This window comes from Bufo bufo, chromosome 1, assembly GCF_905171765.1.
Source record: "Bufo bufo chromosome 1, aBufBuf1.1, whole genome shotgun sequence".
Lineage (NCBI taxonomy): Eukaryota > Metazoa > Chordata > Amphibia > Anura > Bufonidae > Bufo > Bufo bufo.
In genome coordinates, this window is record NC_053389.1 from 223,408,664 (window position 1) to 223,427,786 (window position 19,123).

General features: G+C 41.4%; 1 protein-coding gene across 2 annotated transcripts in view; it reads right to left on the bottom strand.

The window, feature by feature from the left end:
* The window catches only part of ITPR2 (inositol 1,4,5-trisphosphate receptor type 2), a 347,585-nt gene that overhangs the window by 178,718 nt on the left and 149,744 nt on the right, over window positions 1–19,123 (bottom strand). For both annotated transcript variants that reach the window (XM_040435629.1, XM_040435619.1), the window contains exons 22-27: window positions 14,902–15,089; window positions 13,725–13,863; window positions 13,568–13,628; window positions 13,178–13,343; window positions 12,360–12,536; window positions 544–633 (exon numbers count right to left, since the gene is read on the bottom strand). In XM_040435629.1, the coding sequence (XP_040291563.1) occupies window positions 544–633; window positions 12,360–12,536; window positions 13,178–13,343; window positions 13,568–13,628; window positions 13,725–13,863; window positions 14,902–15,089 (821 nt within the window). The remainder of the gene's footprint in view (window positions 1–543; window positions 634–12,359; window positions 12,537–13,177; window positions 13,344–13,567; window positions 13,629–13,724; window positions 13,864–14,901; window positions 15,090–19,123) is intronic.

A 19,123-nucleotide genomic window follows, 5' to 3' on the forward strand; every position in this document is an offset into this window, starting at 1 on the left:
CCCAGACAACCCCTTTAACAATAAAAGCTTTTGAAAATATTTTTTTCCTTTGCATCGGCATAGTTTGGCACCCTTAACTTAACAAAGACATACAGTTACATTGTGATTGGCATCGAGATTCTACCTCCTGCTCCCAAGCTCAACATACAGGAACTTGCTTGGACTGCTTAGCTAATCATCCAGCCAGCCACAGTCATTGCAAGCCATTTCCTGTGTGTTGGGCCAGGGGAACAGCAGGCGCAGGGGATCGGGCGAGGTTTTCTTACCATTTAGTGTATACAGCTCTTACACAGACCTAAGTGCCTCCATGGTTATAGACTAGAAACCATCCCTATGTGTAGTCTGATCCTGCAGCCGTGTTACTTCACTCCTTCTGCGTCCTCTTCTACTGTCTGTAGATGACCAGGAAGACAAGGCAGAGAAGTTCCAGGATCAGACTGCACAGCGTGTTTGTAGTCTGTAACCATGGCTACACAGAGGTCTGCACCCCTAGAAATAAATAAATACCTCACATTATGTTATCAAATTAAATAAACCCTTTACCTCTTTTACAATCTTGTAATTGTTGGCCTTGTTGCTGTCAATCTGGGGCTTCTTAATCCCATCTTCCCCTGGGTCAAGAATACTTGCGTCCTATAGCAAAACAAAAACTAACTTTATTAACCCCCTAGGGTGGCTATACACATGTAATAGTTGTTGAACTAACGATCGTTGGGCTGACAGCTACCTCTCCAGACTCCACCATGCACATAAATGGCCAAAAGTTTGTGTGTATTCAGTGGGCAGAAGGGAGGATGCCACTGCCAGACAATTCTGGTGGCAGCTTATCTCCTGGGAGAACACAAGGACAGAGCAAAAATATTCATTTCGCCAGATCCATCTCTACTCCGACATTATCGGTCAGTGGAGAGCTGACACACATTAGACTGTTGGCCGAACCCAATGTTCTCAGTGGGTTTGGCCAACAATACACCAATATGCATGGGGGCCTCTAATGACCAGACCTCAGAGGGCTTTTCTGGGAAGAATGACATTTTGTCAAGTGCCATCAGCTTGCCATGTGACACGTCACTGCTGAATAAGGACTCTGTAGTCTGAAATGTGTAGACCTGCTGCTGGGATTTCTGTATTGTACTACAGATTATATGGAAATCTCAATAAACTCAAATAACTGTTGGGGGTCACTGTTAGGGACACTGTTATGAGGGGGAATCTGTGGATGATGACACATATATAGCACAAGCTGCTGCTATATATGTGTCATCCACAGATCCCCCCCGGCCCCACATAACAGTGTCATCCACAGATCCCCCTGCATCTGTGTCGGATTCCACATAGATGCCCCCATAACAGTGCTATCCACAGATATCCTCTTAATAGACTGTTAAGGGGATATCTGTGGATGACACTGTTATGGGGATCTGTGGATGACACTGTTATGGGGATCTGTGGATGATACTGTTATGGGGGGATCTGGGGATGACGCACTGTTAATAACAGTGTCCACAGATGCCCCCGTAACAGTGCGTCATCCACAGATGCCCCCATAACAGTGCGTCATCCACAGATGCCCCCATAACAGTGCGTCATCCACAGATGCCCCCATAACAGTGCGTCATCCACAGATGCCCCCATAACAGTGCGTCATCCACAGATGCCCCCATAACAGTGCGTCATCCACAGATGCCCCCATAACAGTGCGTCATCCACAGATGCCCCCATAACAGTGCGTCATCCACAGATGCCCCCATAACAGTGCGTCATCCACAGATGCCCCCATAACAGTGCGTCATCCACAGATGCCCCCATAACAGTGCGTCATCCACAGATGCCCCCATAACAGTGCGTCATCCACAGATGCCCCCATAACAGTGCGTCATCCACAGATGCCCCCATAACAGTGCGTCATCCACAGATGCCCCCATAACAGTGCATCATCCACAGATGCCCCCATAACAGTGCGTCATCCACAGATGCCCCCATAACAGTGCGTCATCCACAGATGCCCCCATAACAGTGCGTCATCCACAGATGCCCCCATAACAGTGCGTCATCCACAGATGCCCCCATAACAGTGCGTCATCCACAGATGCCCCAATAACAGTGCGTCATCCACAGATGCCCCCATAACAGTGCGTCATCCACAGATGCCCCCATAACAGTGCGTCATCCACAGATGCCCCCATAACAGTGCGTCATCCACAGATGCCCCCATAACAGTGCGTCATCCACAGATGCCCCCATAACAGTGCGTCACCCACAGATGCCCCCATAACAGTGCGTCACCCACAGATGCCCCCATAACAGTGCGTCACCCACAGATGCCCCCATAACAGTGCGTCATCCACAGATGCCCCCATAACAGTGCGTCATCCACAGATCGCCCCATAACAGTGCGTCATCAACAGATGCCCCCATAACAGTGCGTCATCCACAGATGCCCCCATAACAGTGCATCATCCACAGATGCCCCCATAACAGTGCATCATCCACAGATGCCCCCATAACAGTGCATCATCCACAGATGACCCCATAACAGTGCATCATCCACAGATGCCCCCATAACAGTGTCATCCACAGATGCCCCCATAACAGTGTCATCCACAGATGCCCCCATAACAGTGTCATCCACAGATGCCCCCATAACAGTGTCATCCACAGATGCCCCCATAACAGTGTCATCCACAGATGCCCCAATAACAGCGTCATCCACAGATGCCCATAACAGCGCGTCATCCACAGATCCCCCATAACAGTGTCATCCACAGATCCCCCATAATAGTGTCATCCACTGATGCCCATAACAGTGTCATCCACAGATGCCCATAACAGTGTCATCCACAGATGCCCATAACAGTGTCATCCACAGATGCCCATAACAGTGTCATCCACAGATGCCCATAACAGTGTCATCCACAGATGCCCATAACAGTGTCATCCAAAGATGCCCATAACAGTGTCATCCACAGATGCCCATAACAGTGCGTCATCCACAGATGCCCATAACAGTGCGTCATCCACAGATGCCCATAACAGTGTCATCCACAGATCCCCCATAACAGTGTCATCCACAGATGCCCATAACAGTGTCATCCAAAGATGCCCATAACAGTGTCATCCACAGATGCCCATAACAGTGCGTCATCCACAGATGCCCATAACAGTGTCATCGACAGATCCCCCATAACAGTGTCATCCACAGATCCCCCATAACAGTGTCATCCACAGATTCCCCATAACAGTGTCATCCACAGATCCCCCATAACAGTGTCATCCACAGATCCCCCATAACAGTGTCATGCACAGATCCCTCATAACAGTGTGTCATCCACAGATCCCCCATAACAGTGTGTCATCCATAGATCCCCCATAACAGTGCGCCTGCGCACTGAGGAGAGACAGAAAGGAGGGGAAAGAATCCGCAGAAGCAAGCAGAGGACGGCACAGCAGACGACTGAATAGCTTCTTTTGTAAGTAAATTGTTTTATTATAAATGTCGTTTAATGCCTGTTTTTGTCTTTTATTATATTCTGGCTTTTGCTTAAAGGGACAGTAAAAAATGTGGGGGTTTTTAGCCATGTATGATGCTTTTTGATAAATAAATGTAAATGTAGTAGCGCTGTAATGTGGACCCCAGGCCTCTCTGATGTCCTGCAGGCTGGGCTGGCGCTGTGGAAGCATACGGTTGGTCAGGCAGCAGAAAGACTCTGGGGCTGTCATTGTGTGCTCTGGAACTTTCCCCTTCACAGCCACTGCTATCTCTCTCGTACAGTGCAGACTCTGCAAGAGGCTTTCCGTTTGCTCTCCGTCATTATAAAAGTCTATGGGAATCAAAACGGATCCATCTGGTTCCCGTTATGCAAGACGGAAAACAAAGTTCTGTCGACAGGACTTTGTTTTCCGTCTTGCATAAGGGGACCCAGACTGATCCGTTATGCTTTCTCATAAACTTCTATTAGGACAGAGCAAAACGGAATGCCTCTTAAAGGTTTCCATTTTGCATTCCATCTGGCCATTCCGTTATATTCCGTTTGAAACGAAACCTATAACGGAATGGCATAACGTAGATGTGAACCCACCCTTAAGAATAGATTGTTTCTGAATACTCAAGAGTACCGAGGAAGAAAGGAAAACTCTTGAAAGCTTGTCTTTTAAGTATTAGGTTAGTACAATAAAAATTGACACACTGTTAAGGATCTGTGGTTATAATATATATATATATATATTTATATATATATATATATATATATATATACATACATACATACATACACACGTGCGCGGCGTGTGTGCTTGTGCTTTAGGGTGCACACCCTAATGCAATAGGCTGCGCACGCCTATGTGTACAAGCATGGCCTGTAATGGGGTTGAGTTGGAGCACAGGGGTCAGAACGCTTAAAGCAGGTGGGGTCCCTCTTAATGCCGCTTCAAGCTAAGCATTGTGTCCACTACTACTTTTTATAGTAAAAAAACGTCCAGCATCACTGGCCAGTTGCCCATGTACCTATTATTGCTCCGAAGACGGGAATTTGGATGGGAATAGAGATGGGCCTTTTCTGTGCCAGGTGGAGGAAACAGATTTAGTAGCAGCTTCTTGGGATTGCCACAAGTTGATTTTACCCCAACTCTTGTGTTACCAAAAGCCCTAACCTAACCTCTTATGGACCGGGCTAATTTTCACCTTAAGGACCAGGCCATTTTTTGCAAATCTGACCAGTGTCACTTTATGTGTGAATAACTTTAAAACACTTTTACTTATCCAGGCCATTCTAAGAATGTTTTTTTGTCACAAATTGTACTGCATGACACTGGTAAAATGGAGTAAAAATAATCATTTTTATTTATAAAAAAATACAAAATTTACTAAAAAAAATTAAAAATTAGCAAATTTGCAAATTTCTATTTCTCTACTTTTATTATAGATAGTAATAACTCAAAAAATAGTTATTATTTTACATTCCCCATATGTCTACTTCATGTTTGGATCATTTTGGGAATGCCATTTTATTTTTTGGGGACGTTACAAGAGGTTAAGACGCAAAACATTTCTAAAACCCACTTTTTCAGGACCAGTTCAGGTCTGAAGTCATTTTGTGAGGCTTACATAATAGAAAACTACCTAAAAATGACCCCATTTTACAAACTACACCCCTCAAGGTATTCAAAACTGATTTTACAAACTTTGTTAACCCTTTAGGTGTTCGACAAGAATTAATGGAAAATAGAGATAACATTTCAAAATTTAACTTTTTTGGCAGATTTTCCATTTGAATAAATTTTCTCAAGTTACAAAGCAAGGGTTAACAGCCAAACAAAACTCAATATTTATGGCTCTGATTCTGTAGTTTACAGAAACACCCCATATGTGGTCGTAAACTGCTGTACGGGCACACGGCAGGGCGCAGAAGGAAAGGAATGCCATACGGTTTTTGGAAGGCAGATTTTGCTGGACTGGTTTTTTGACACCATGTCCCATTTGAAGCCCCCCTGATGCACCCCTAGAGTAGAAACTCCAAAGAAAGTGACCCCATTTTGGAAACTACGGGATAGGGTGGCAGTTTTGTTGGTACTATTTTAGGGTACATATGATTTTTGGTTGCTCTATATTACACTTTTTGTGAGGCAAGGTAACAAGAAATAGCTGTTTTGGCACCGTTTTTATTTTTTGCTATTTACAACATTCATCTGACAGGTTAGATCATGTGGAATTTTTATAGACCAGGTTGTCGCGGACGCGGCAATACCAAATATGACTACCACTTTTTTTGGTAATTTGTTTAAGTTTTAACAAAGCATTTAAAAAAAAAAAAAGATTCTTTAGCGTCTCCACATTCTGAAAGCCATAGTTTTATTTATTTTTTGGGTGACTGTCTTGTGTAGGGGCTCGTTTTTTTCGGAATGAGATGACTGTTTGATTGGCACTATTTTGGCGTGCGTATGGCTTTTTGATCGCTTGCTATTACACTTTTTGTGATGTAAGGTGACAAAAAATAGCTTTTTCTACACCGTTTAAAAAAAAGAATTTTTACGGTATTCACCTGCGGAGTTAGGTAATGTAATATTTTTATAGAGCAGGTTATTACGGACGCGGCGATACCCAATATGTCTACTTTTATTTTATTTATGTAAGTTTTACACAATGATTTCATTTTTGAACCAAAAAAAATCATGCTTTAGTGTCTCCATAGTTTATTTAATTTTTTGGGCGATTGGCTTAGGTAGGCGCTCATTTTTTGCGGGATGAGGTGACTATTTTGGGGGGCATACGCCTTTTTGATCACTTGGTGTTGCACTTTTTGTGATGTAAGGTGACAAAAATTGCTTTTTTTTTACAATTTATTTTTAATGGTATTTATCGGACAGGGTGGATCATGTGATATATTTATAGAGCTGGTCATTACGGACGCGGCGATACCTAATATGTGTGGGGGGTTTTTTCTTCGTTTTTTTATTATAAAATAAGGGGAAAGGGGTGTTTTTTTTTCTTTTTTTTACTTTATTAATTGTATTACTTTAATAATTTTATTAAAAACTTTTTTTTTCTTTATTTCTGATGTTCACTTTTGGGAGTCTGATCCCCTCTGCAATGCATTACAATACATCTGTATTGTAATGCATTGCCTGTTCGAGTACTACAGTGAGTAGTACACAAACAGGTTGCCTAGGAGACCCAGCCTCAGGCTGGATCTCCTCGGCTCCCATAGAAAGCAGTTCCCGATGCCGTGCAGGGCATTGGGCAGCCTTTGCACGGCATTGGTCTGCCTTCTGACACATCAAGTCCCCGCCACAGCAGCGCGGGGACTCGATGGGCTTCCTAAAACACAAACCCCTTCTATGCCGCGGTGGCGGCATAGAAGGGGTTAATCCGGCGCGATCGAAGATAAGGGGGGGGTCACAGGACCCCCCTCGGCATTGACCCAGGGTGGCTGCTGATTGATTTCAACAGGCACCCAGTTCCGGTCACCGCCCGCTGCGCAGCGCTGATCGGAAATACACAGGGCATAAAGGTACGCCCTGTGTCCTTAAGTACCAGGACATCAGGGCGTACCTGTACTCCCTGTGTCCGTAAGAGGTTAATCTAGTATCTATGAATCTGAAGGATAGCCTTTACCCCAACTATTTATATGTTACTGCGGCAGATATGTGTCAGACTCCCCATACAGACATATGACAACTAAGCCCGACCCAAAATTTAATGAGGGAAGATCAGGCGCCATGACACTCTCAGTGTGTTGCAGGCTCACACAGGAGCTACACAAATGGATTGCAAGGTGAATTGAAGCTCTGGTTATATGTATAGGTACGGGTTCTGGTTGGGTCACAGCTTGCAGCCTTAATGCAGTTTTTCAAAAATTAAGTTACTTTACCGGAATACCCATTTAAGGTCTTTGACAACTAAGGAAGTTTCCCTGGATAAGAACACAAGAGATGCCTTAAAATGACAATGCTGCCATGGCTCGCATCTTACCCTGACAAAGAGGACATCTGGCATTCTGAATACAGAGGCACAAGCTTCTGTTTAACACAAACACCCAGAGGTCTTCCATCATCTTGTGATATTCTACCTGATATTCGTCATCTCTCTTTCACGGTCTCCAAAGTCCCAATTATAGAGAAAAGAATATGGCAGCTCAATTCAGTACACACTGCATTACATTATGATACAGCAGCTCTGATATTACACTTTACTTCAAAATGTAATGTCAGAGACATGAGGTATAGAGACGTACAAAGAGGCAACTCGTCTTTGTTTCTGAAACAGGGAACATTTGATAGAGAACAGAAACAAATAACTTTACATTATAAGATGGAGCCTTTGCGTATCCTTCTCATTCCATATAACTGGCCAAAGGGGCAGTATTATAGTATTTATATTCTTGTACATAGAGGCAGTATTATAGTAGTTATAGTATTATACATAGGAACAGTATTATAGTAGTTATAATCTTGTATATAGAGAGCAGTATGATAGTAGTTATATTCTTGTACATAGGGGGCAGTATTATAGTAGTTATATTCTTGTACATAGGAGGCAGTATTATAGTAGTTATATTCTTGTACATGGGAGGCAGTATTATAGTAGTTATATTCTTGTACATGGGAGGCAGTATCATAGTAGTTATATTCTTGTACATAGGGGGCAGTATTATAGTAGTTATATTCTTGTACATAGGGGGCAGTATTATAGTAGTTATATTCTTGTACATAGGGGGCAGTATTATAGTAGTTATATTCTTGCACATAGGGGACAGTATTATAGTAGTTATATTCTTGTACATAGGGGACAGTATTATAGTAGCTATATTCTTGTACATAGGAGGCAGTATTATAATAGTTATATTCTTGTATATAGGGGACAGTATTATAGTAGTTATATTCTTGTACATAGGGGGCAGTATCATAGTAGTTATATTCTTGTACAAACGAGTCAGTATTATAGTAGTTATATTCTTGTACATAGGAGGCAGTATTATAATAGTTATATTCTTGTATATAGGGGACAGTATTATAGTAGTTATATTCTTGTACATAGGGGGCAGTATCATAGTAGTTATATTCTTGTACAAACGAGTCAGTATTATAGTAGTTATATTCTTGTACATAGGAGGCAGTATTATATTAGTTATATTTTTGTACATAGGAGGCAGTATTATATTAGTTATATTCTTGTACATAGGGGACAGTATTATAGTAGTTATATTCTTGTACATAGGGGGCAGTATTATAGTAGTTATATTCTTGTACATAGGGGACAGTATTATAGTAGTTATATTCTTGTACATAGGGGACAGTATTATAGTAGTTATATTCTTGTACATAGGAGGCAGTATTATAGTAGGTATATTCTTGTACATGGGAGGCAGTATTATAGTAGTTATATTCTTGTACATGGGAGGCAGTATTATAGTAGTTATATTCTTGTACATGGGAGGCAGTATCATAGTAGTTATATTCTTGTACATAGGGGGCAGTATTATAGTAGTTATATTCTTGTACATAGGGGGCAGTATTATAGTAGTTATATTCTTGTACATAGGGGGCAGTATTATAGTAGTTATATTCTTGCACATAGGGGACAGTATTATAGTAGTTATATTCTTGTACATAGGGGGCAGTATTATAGTAGTTATATTCTTGTACATAGGGGACAGTATTATAGTAGCTATATTCTTGTACATAGGAGGCAGTATTATAATAGTTATATTCTTGTATATAGGGGACAGTATTATAGTAGTTATATTCTTGTACATAGGGGGCAGTATCATAGTAGTTATATTCTTGTACAAACGAGTCAGTATTATAGTAGTTATATTCTTGTACATAGGAGGCAGTATTATAATAGTTATATTCTTGTATATAGGGGACAGTATTATAGTAGTTATATTCTTGTACATAGGGGGCAGTATCATAGTAGTTATATTCTTGTACAAACGAGTCAGTATTATAGTAGTTATATTCTTGTACATAGGAGGCAGTATTATATTAGTTATATTTTTGTACATAGGAGGCAGTATTATATTAGTTATATTCTTGTACATAGGGGACAGTATTATAGTAGTTATATTCTTGTACATAGGGGGCAGTATTATAGTAGTTATATTCTTGTACATAGGGGACAGTATTATAGTAGTTATATTCTTGTACATAGGGGACAGTATTATAGTAGTTATATTCTTGTACATAGGAGGCAGTATTATAGTAGGTATATTCTTGTACATGGGAGGCAGTATTATAGTAGTTATATTCTTGTACATGGGAGGCAGTATTATAGTAGTTATATTCTTGTACATGGGAGGCAGTATTATAGTAGTTATATTCTTGTACATAGGGGACAGTATTATAGTAGTTATATTCTTGTACATAGGGGCAGTATTATAGTAGTTATATTCTTGTACATAGGGGACAGTATTATAGTAGGTATATTTTTGTACATAGGGGTGCAGTATTATAGTAGTTATATTCTTGTACATAGGGGGCAGTATTATAGTAGTTATATTCTTGTACATAGGGGGCAGTATTATAGTAGTTATATTCTTGCACATAGGGGACAGTATTATAGTAGTTATATTCTTGTACATAGGGGGCAGTATTATAGTAGTTATATTCTTGTACATAGGGGACAGTATTATAGTAGGTATATTCTTGTACATAGGGGCAGTATTATAGTAGTTATATTCTTGTACATAGGGGACAGTATTATAGTAGTTATATTCTTGTACATAGGGGCAGTATTATAGTAGTTATATTCTTGTACATAGGGGGCAGTATTATAGTAGTTATATTCTTGCACATAGGGGACAGTATTATAGTAGTTATATTCTTGTACATAGGGGGCAGTATTATAGTAGTTATATTCTTGTACATAGGGGACAGTATTATAGTAGTTATATTCTTGTACATAGGGGACAGTATTATAGTAGTTATATTCTTGTACATAGGGGCAGTATTATAGTAGTTATATTCTTGTACATAGGGGACAGTATTATAGTAGGTATATTTTTGTACATAGGGGTGCAGTATTATAGTAGTTATATTTCTGTACATAGGAGCAGTATTATAGTAGCTATATTCTTGTACATTTGGGACAGTATTATAGTAGGTATATTCTTGTACATAGGAGACAGTATTATAGTAGTTATAGTCTTGTACATAGGGGACAGTATTATAGTAGTTATATTCTTGTACACAGGGACAGTATTATAGTAGTTATATTCTTGTACATAGGGGTGCACTATTATAGTAGTTATATTTCTGTACATAGGAGCAGTATTATTAGTTATTATTATTAAAGCGCCATTCATTCCATAGCGCTGTACATATGATAAGGGGTATACATACATAATACATAATACAGACAATTGCAATAAGCATGAATAAGACGAGTTTCAGACTGGCACAGAAGGAGAGAGGACCATGCCTGTGAGGGCTTACAATCTACAAGGTATGGAGGAAGAACACAGTATGTGAAGGTAAAACTGGCCATGACGGTTGAAGGCTTGTCTGAAGAGGTGGGTTTTCAGGTTTCTTTTGAAGGTTTCCAATGTAGATGAGAGTCTGATATGTTGGGGTAGAGCAGGGGTGCACAACCTGCGGCCCGGGGGCCACATGCGGCCCTTGATACCATTCTGTGTGGCCCCCAACCATCTGGTAACAGACATGTATGCCTATGTCTTGTGGCTGCTCACATGTATTTTTCATATATTTCTCCCATTAGATGGGAGTCCTGGAAGTGTAACTAGACATTAATGGTATATAATGTGTGTTCAATATGCCATAAGTACAATATTTCAGTTGTTAATACACCTTAAAATTTTAATTTCGGCCCTCGTCATTGGTTCAGTCTGGCAATGTGGCCCCCAACCAGGAAACGTTGTGCACCCCTGGGGTAGAGAGTTCCAGAGTATGGGGGATGCATGGGAGAAATTTTGGAGGCGATTGTGGGAAGTGGTGATGAGAGAAGGAGGTCTTGTGAAGATCGGAGATTACGTTTCGGGATGTATCAGGAAAGTAGCTCAGAGATGTATGGAGGGGACAGGTTGTGGACGGCTTTATAAGTATTTGTTAGAATTTTGAATTGAATTCGCTGGGCGATAGAGAGCCAATAAAGGGATTGGCAGAGGGGGGAGGCAGAGGAGTAACGGGGGGAGAGTTGAGGATAGATTGGAGGGGTGTGAAAGTGAAAGATGGAAGGCCATAGAGGAGAATGTTGCAGTAGTCTAGGCGGAAGATGATGAGGGCATGTACAAGCATTTTTGCAGACTTATGGTTGAGGAATGTGCGGATGCGGGAGATATTTTTGAGTTGGAGGCGGCAGGTGGTGGAAAGGGCTTGGATGTGCAGTCTGAAGGAGAGGGCAGAATCCAAGGTCCCTCCAAAGCAGCGGACTTGATTGACCGGGTAGAGTATGCAGCCATAGATCGTGATAGATAGGTCTGTTGGGGTTGAGCAAGATGGGGGAAAGATGATAAATTCTATTTTTAATCGTTATATTTCTGCACATAGGAGCAGTATCATAGTATATTCTTGTACATAGGGGGCAGTGTTATAGTAGTTATATTTTTGGACATGGGGCAGTATTATAGTAGTAATATTTTGGCCATAGGGGTCAGTATTATAATAATTGTATTTTCCTCCACACACGGCATGTGAAGTTCTACCAGTTTAGGATTGATAGAGCATCTGTATGCCAATGTATTGAAGTGCGCTTCTTCTTCAGACATTACTGTATTGCCCTCTCTACTTCCTGTGCTCCTAATTGCACAAGTGGGGTACATGGAACTTGTCGCTGCCATTTTCAGACCTTTGTTTAATCAGCCAGCAAATGAAATGGACAGCAGAGAGCAGGGAATATAATTCACCTCATTAATCTGCTCTTTGCCGTCCTTGGCCTGCCCGTCTCCCAGCTCCTCGCTCTCGTAACTATTGCTCTTTTCAACCCAAAGTTCAGATTTCTCCACCGTCAGGCGTAATTGGTCCAGATCAGCCTTGATCTGCTTGTAGTTGTCGACATCCTGATTTGACACCAGTAACTGAACCTGCACAAAAGAACATGATAAGCGAAGATTAATATTTAAATACAAAGTTCTCACTCTATTCCTGGCACACTTATACGTGTGTATGATCATGAGTGGACAATGTCCGACTGACTATCCCTGAACATTCAGACAATAGGCCTGAAATGGCATTTCACCGGTTATGGAATCAGCCCATTGTGTTGCCACAAGGTAAAACTTTGCCCAATGTCCAGTACCAGTAACCCATGCAGCAATGACATCTGTTTAGTGACATAACAACATACTGCATGTCATGTGTTGCTACTTGAAATCTGACAGTGGAGCCTATAATAACTTACATATTAACATCACATACTTATAAAATGGAATGCATTCTAGTGTCTTTAGTTGGATATGCTCTGACCAAACACTGGCAAATGATAGCTCAGAAACAGCAAAAGGAGAAAAACAGAGGAGAGAGGATGATATGATGGTATCTCATATTGAACACACATGCAACCAAAGGTGATTGTAGGAGTGCAGAAACCTATTGCAAGTTTGGCGCAGAAGCCCAATGGCTACTTGTAAAAGTGACCTTGAAATATAATTGGACATCCATCCATTATTTCAATGTCAGGTTAGGGGCGTGCAAATACTGTCAATATCACTTCTCATTGTCTCACCTGTTTAAAGGCTTGGAGAACCTCAGCTCTCTGGCTGAAATGCTTGAAGAGAAGTTGGAGGGCTCCAGAAAGAAGTGGAGGGTAATCGTGCATGATGAGATGGATGAGAACCCGCAGGAATGTTCTACCACCTTCATCATCAAGTTCCACAGGGTTCTTCTCTTTGCTGAATGTGAAAGAGACACTGTTATAACAATACTGATATATGAAATGGGTGGGGTTTATGTCATATTGTGTGAAAGGGGTCATTACCATGTGATTGAGGGTGTTGCCGATAGGAATGGTGCTGGGATACAAATGTTTGTAAAATGTAAATTATCTACAGTTACCAACAGTCCTTAGGAAGGTGAAGTTATCTTCCTTAGGAAGGCTAGCTTATCTCAGACTCACCTTCCTGCAAACATGGTCTCCGCTAGCGCTGCTATTTCATCAATATCAGGTACCACTGCCGCTAAAATGTAAAAAATCCAAATAATTGTAAAAGTTGTAGTAATTCCACATACCATACCAGGCTTCTAAAACATACAAGTGGCTATAACCCACTCACCTGATAGAGCCGGGGAGTCAGGGGGAGTGACTGTCGAAGCTGTGGAGTTGTCAATGCCGCCGCTAAAATCCCCAAATTCTTTCTTGTAAATAGACAGCATATAGGAAATCCTGTAATCCAGCCGTACACTAAGTATGAACTGGAAGACAAAGTGGTCACCATTACATACAATAAGATAAGCATCTACCTTTTCACATAAGGTTATTTCTTGGTCCCAAACTCTACGATAATTGATAGCAGTCAGAACTATTTTTCTTACAGCTCATCAAAGCTCCTGCATAAACATAGTTGCAAGATTGATTTCTGCCTGCAGCCACCAGTAGAGGGAGCTAAGGAGCTTAATTCAGGGCAATTTACTATTCAGTTCAATGTATAATCAGTAGTAAATTCTCTCTAGTGGTGGCGGTCACCGGAATTTTATAATTTGCATCTATTTAGGTTATTTGGAGCACTTTATCAGAAAAGCAAAGCTCTGACCAGATATACGATGAAAATGATCAGCACATTATACTGAAGGATAGTATAAGGCTACTTTCACATTTGCATGTTTTCTGTCCGGTTTTGAGATCTGGCATGGGATGTCAAAACCACAGGAAAACGCTTCCATTATAATAATACAACTGGCTGCATCCGTTCACAACAGATCCTGTTGTATTATATCTAAAATGAAGAAACCAGATACGGCACTAAAACCATTGTAAGTCAATGGGTGCCGATTCCTTTATTTATTATTTTTTTTGTGTCTGAAAAAAATGGACACAGCACCAGTGAATTACATGGTTTTTGGTGCCATATCCGACTTCTTTAGTTTTACATGTCGCACAAAAAAACGCTGCTTGCAGCACTTTATACTGAAAAACGGACATTCACCATTAGCTATTCTTAACCAATTTCTTAATAAAGATGCACAAAGAGAAGGTTCCCAGAATGTATATCGGGCCCCTACATGTACAGTATTTGGAGGAGCCACTTACACTGTGAGGTCTGATCCATTCCTTTATCATAAGAAATGAGAAGGCTCAGATAATCACAAGAGTTTCAAACACATTGGACCAACTTTGTGCTATATCAAGGGTTAAAAGTACCTGGTGTGCTTTCTAACCCCATCACTGTACCTTAGCAAAATTTCACACAGTGTATGGATTGTATTTAAAATAACATGAACATAAATTTCTACCTGCAAGATCTCAATGATTTTTAGTTTGGTGTCCATAACAGTAATATCTTCACTATCAGTCGCCTGCTTGCTGGAATGGAGCCCTGGCTGCACATCAGGCACCGCCATGGGTAATACAGACCCCCTGCTGAGAACCATTTGCGTCATCATCTCGCCCACTCCATGAATGGTCCTCATTACATTGTTACCTAGGAAGATGACGCACAACATAGCACATTAGTCTGACTGGCACTCAACGATATAGCAAAACTTGAGCTTTTACAAGGCCGTTGTCATGCCTCCTTTCAGCCGCCACTACTGTGCCACACAAAGCAAAACACACTATTCCAGGATTTATTGGCTAAATATAAACCATAAATCTTGCTTGGGTCATTTTCAGATTAATTCTCCAATGGCAGAGTCAGCAAGAGATTTTTGGACTCTGGAAACAGGCAGCAGTTAATCAGAGTGTGAATGTAGCCCAATATTAACCTTTCCTACATAAAGCGACATAATAAATATTACTATAAGTGTTAATAAATATTAAGAATCAATAGAAACAACATTTAATAAATATTAATAGTCAAAAGAAACAACATGAAGATTCCCAAATGTAAAATGCATGCTTAAAATTGGAATGAAAAATGCCAGTGACTCTTATCTTTGCAGCTCATAACAGATCCAGGGACGGAATGGGAACAAACAGTGGCCCCGTGCTGAAGGTGGGTGCCAATTGTAAGTAGACGGGGCCAGCGATACCTTAATGCAGTGCAAAATACCACCATAACAGAATGAAATATCACAGTGCAGCACAAAATACTGCTGCCCCCATCGCAGTATTCAACGGTATCACTGGCGACATGGTTGATTTCAGAAGGGGAACAAGGCCGCCAGCCAGGTGCATAGGTGCCTGATGCCTGCAGCATTAAATAATGCTGAAAGCATCAGTTTGTTATGTACCCAGCCGGTAGCTGTAAGGAGGGGCTCTGCAGGCATCAGCCCACCAGGAAATTTTCCTGTAGGGTCTATTGCCAGTCCGCCCCTGAATAGAGCAGCAATGTAACCCAACTATTCGGGACTCTTCAGCAGTGAAGCAGGGTGGAGTTCTATAAAGAAGATGTTACTGTGTTTCCATGATGAATCCTTATATCTATTATTTACACTGAATGTTCTTTGCACCTTTGGTTTACACTTATATGACTGTATGTACCCCAAAATCGTACCAATAAAAAGTATGACTCATGCCACAAAAATCAAGACCTCACACAGCTCTCCATCAAATAAAAAAGTTATGACTTCAGAACATGACGACAATAACAAATGATATTTCTTGAGCAAAATTAGTAAAATTTCATACCTCTGTAATCACACTGTACTATTAACAATGTTAACATGTCACTATACAGTGTGGTGAATGCCATTTAAAAAAAAAAAGGGGTTACGTATTGGTGTTTTTTCCCCATTTTCTCCAAGAAAGTGTTAAAAAAAAGTTTTGCTTTTTTCCATACATTACATGCACCCATGTCTAAGCATTACACTGTGAGCCCTGTAATTTCAAGGTCCACCATGTAATGCTTCAGTTCCCCAGTGGTGGCACTATAGAGAAAGTGAACACTTGTTGCCATGCTACCCCATGAATCAAACTTTCCGCCAAAACATTACCCAAAATGCATAACCCCTTTAAAGAGGTTCTCCGGGCTTTAAAAAAAATTCAGCAGCCTTCTGACCTGTTGTGAGAAGATAGCCTGGTCAGTACTTACCCCTCCATCGGGTCACCGATTCTGCTGTGCTGAGACTCTATGCAGCTGAAGAGAAAGACTCGGTAGAGCCCGCAGCCAGTCTGAGATGGCGGAATCCGTGGCCCAACATAGGGGTAAGTACTCAGGAACCCCCTTTAAGTGATACAAGTTGAAGCTATGACAACCTATCATTCCATTTCCTATAAAACAGGGTGGTCGGGAGTTTTCTTCCCTTTACTATAATTTCATCTCGGGTAAATTATTATTATTTGTTTACATCCCTTTAAGAAACCTCTTTCACCCTCTCCTTTTTTAAGGGCCAGGTATTATATATGATCATAACTGACAGTTTAAACTTGGGCTAATTAAGAGCGTGGAGAAACTATTAAAACATGCAAGTTCTGCGTTCTGCCTGTCTGGGACAATCCATTGCGGCTTTCCGTATTCAGAATGAAGTTGCGCGCTTGATACAAGAAATCTAATGACTGGCGAGACAATAGATGGCCTGGAGGCATTGACTATTGTACCAGCTCATTAACCTGCCAGTGCAAGAGTGACATATTCTACCTCGCAGCTTTACAAAGATATGATAAGAGATGAAGCACACAAAGGGGAACACATGCCATTTATACCCACTTCAGACTCGCAGACAAGGGGAAAAAAAATGGAAAAATGGCAAAATTACAGCGGTAACATTAACAGGATTTATGGACCGGCGAGATGACTCAATAGTGTGAAAGTGAATATTTTAACAGGCGGCGGACAATGCGCTGTCCCCGATACCTTCATGTAAGACAATGAAAGACGTTCCGAAAAAAATTCAATCAATCGGCTTCTTTTCTTGGCAGAGGTTCGCAAAGTGCTGATAAGCTGACATAGATCATTTACCTCCTATGGAATGCTATAGATAGGAATGGAAATGTGGAGTAATTGCTCCCATTTCACTACCTAAGGCTGGAGGCGGGGGAGGTGAAGGGGGCAGATTAGGAAAACTTTGGCGTTAATTCAGAGGTGGCTGCAAAACTTTTTTCTTTTTCTTCTCCGGAAAAGGAGACTTTATCTGTGTGGAAGGTTTCATGTTCCCAATGCAAAGAGTGCTCACAGACTCCACTATTTAGGACCTCCATGCACACCAACCAAGGCACTATATGGTAGTATTATGTAGGGATTAATATGTGTTCAATGTATATCACTATGATGTACAGGGGTGGACTGGCCATAGACCCTACAGGGAAATGTCATGGTGGGCCGATGCCCCTAGCGATATATACCAGTATGATCTAGGCACTATACGATTGTGTGCTATAAGGCACTGTTATCTGGGTATTGTAGTATTTTGTAGGCACTGGACTAATATGGGTTCAGTGTATAACACAATTACATTGGTGGCAACGTAAGGCTAGGTTCATATCTCTGTTGGCAAAGGAACAGTACCAGAGTTACACTATATGGCATAGCACCAATGGATTCCAATTTACTATAATGGGATCTGGTGGGTTTCCGGCATAAATACCAGATTTCAGCTGGAAGAAGAAAGGGATGCAAGTGAGGTCTTAACAAGCTCAGCTTCTGATGCCACCAGATGTAAGGCAGCTATCCTGTAAGTTAATGTTCAACCCGTTAACTAGGCCTTTAGACATGACTCGGATATTAAATAAAGCTACTTTCACACCTGCTTTCGGTGCGGATCCGTCTGCACAGACGGATCCGCACCGATAATGCAAACGCTTGTATCGTTCAGAACAGATCCGTTTGCATTATTCTTTCAAAAAAAAGTTAAGTCAAAACGGATCGGTCCTGACTTACATTGAAAGTCAATGGGGGACGGATCCGTTTTCAATTGCACCATATTGTGTCAGTGAAAAACGGATCCGTCCCCATTGACTTACATTGTCAGGACGGATCTATTTGGCTCTGCATCGTCAGGCGGTCACCAAAATGCTGCAAGCTGCGTTTTAGTGACCGTCTAAAAAACGCAACGGAGACCAAACGCAGCCAAATTGATGCATCCTGAACGGATCCTTATCCATTCAGAATGCATTGGGGCTGAACTGATCCGTTTTGGGATCAGAAACGCCAGTGTGAAAGTAGCCTAATACTGCACCTCATCTGCAGACAGTGGTTTGGGGGTGATTACCTCTCATCAGAGCAGAGCAGAGAGTACTGGTTTAACTGGGTGAGAGGCCTAAGTCAGGATTTGGGGGTGATTACCTCTCATCAGTGCAGAGCAGAGAGTACTGGTTTAACTGGGTGAGAGGCCCAAGTCAGGATTTAGGGGTAATTACCTCTCATCAGTACAGAGCAGAGAGTACTGGTTTAACTGGGTGAGAGGCCCAAGTCAGGTTTTAGGGGTGATTACCTCTCATCAGTACAGAGCAGAGAGTACTGGTTTAACTGGGTGAGAGGCCTAAGTCAGGATTTAGGGGTGATTACCTTTCATCAGTGCAGAGCAGAGAGTACTGATTTAACTGGGTGACAGGCCTAAGTCAGGATTTGGGGATGAT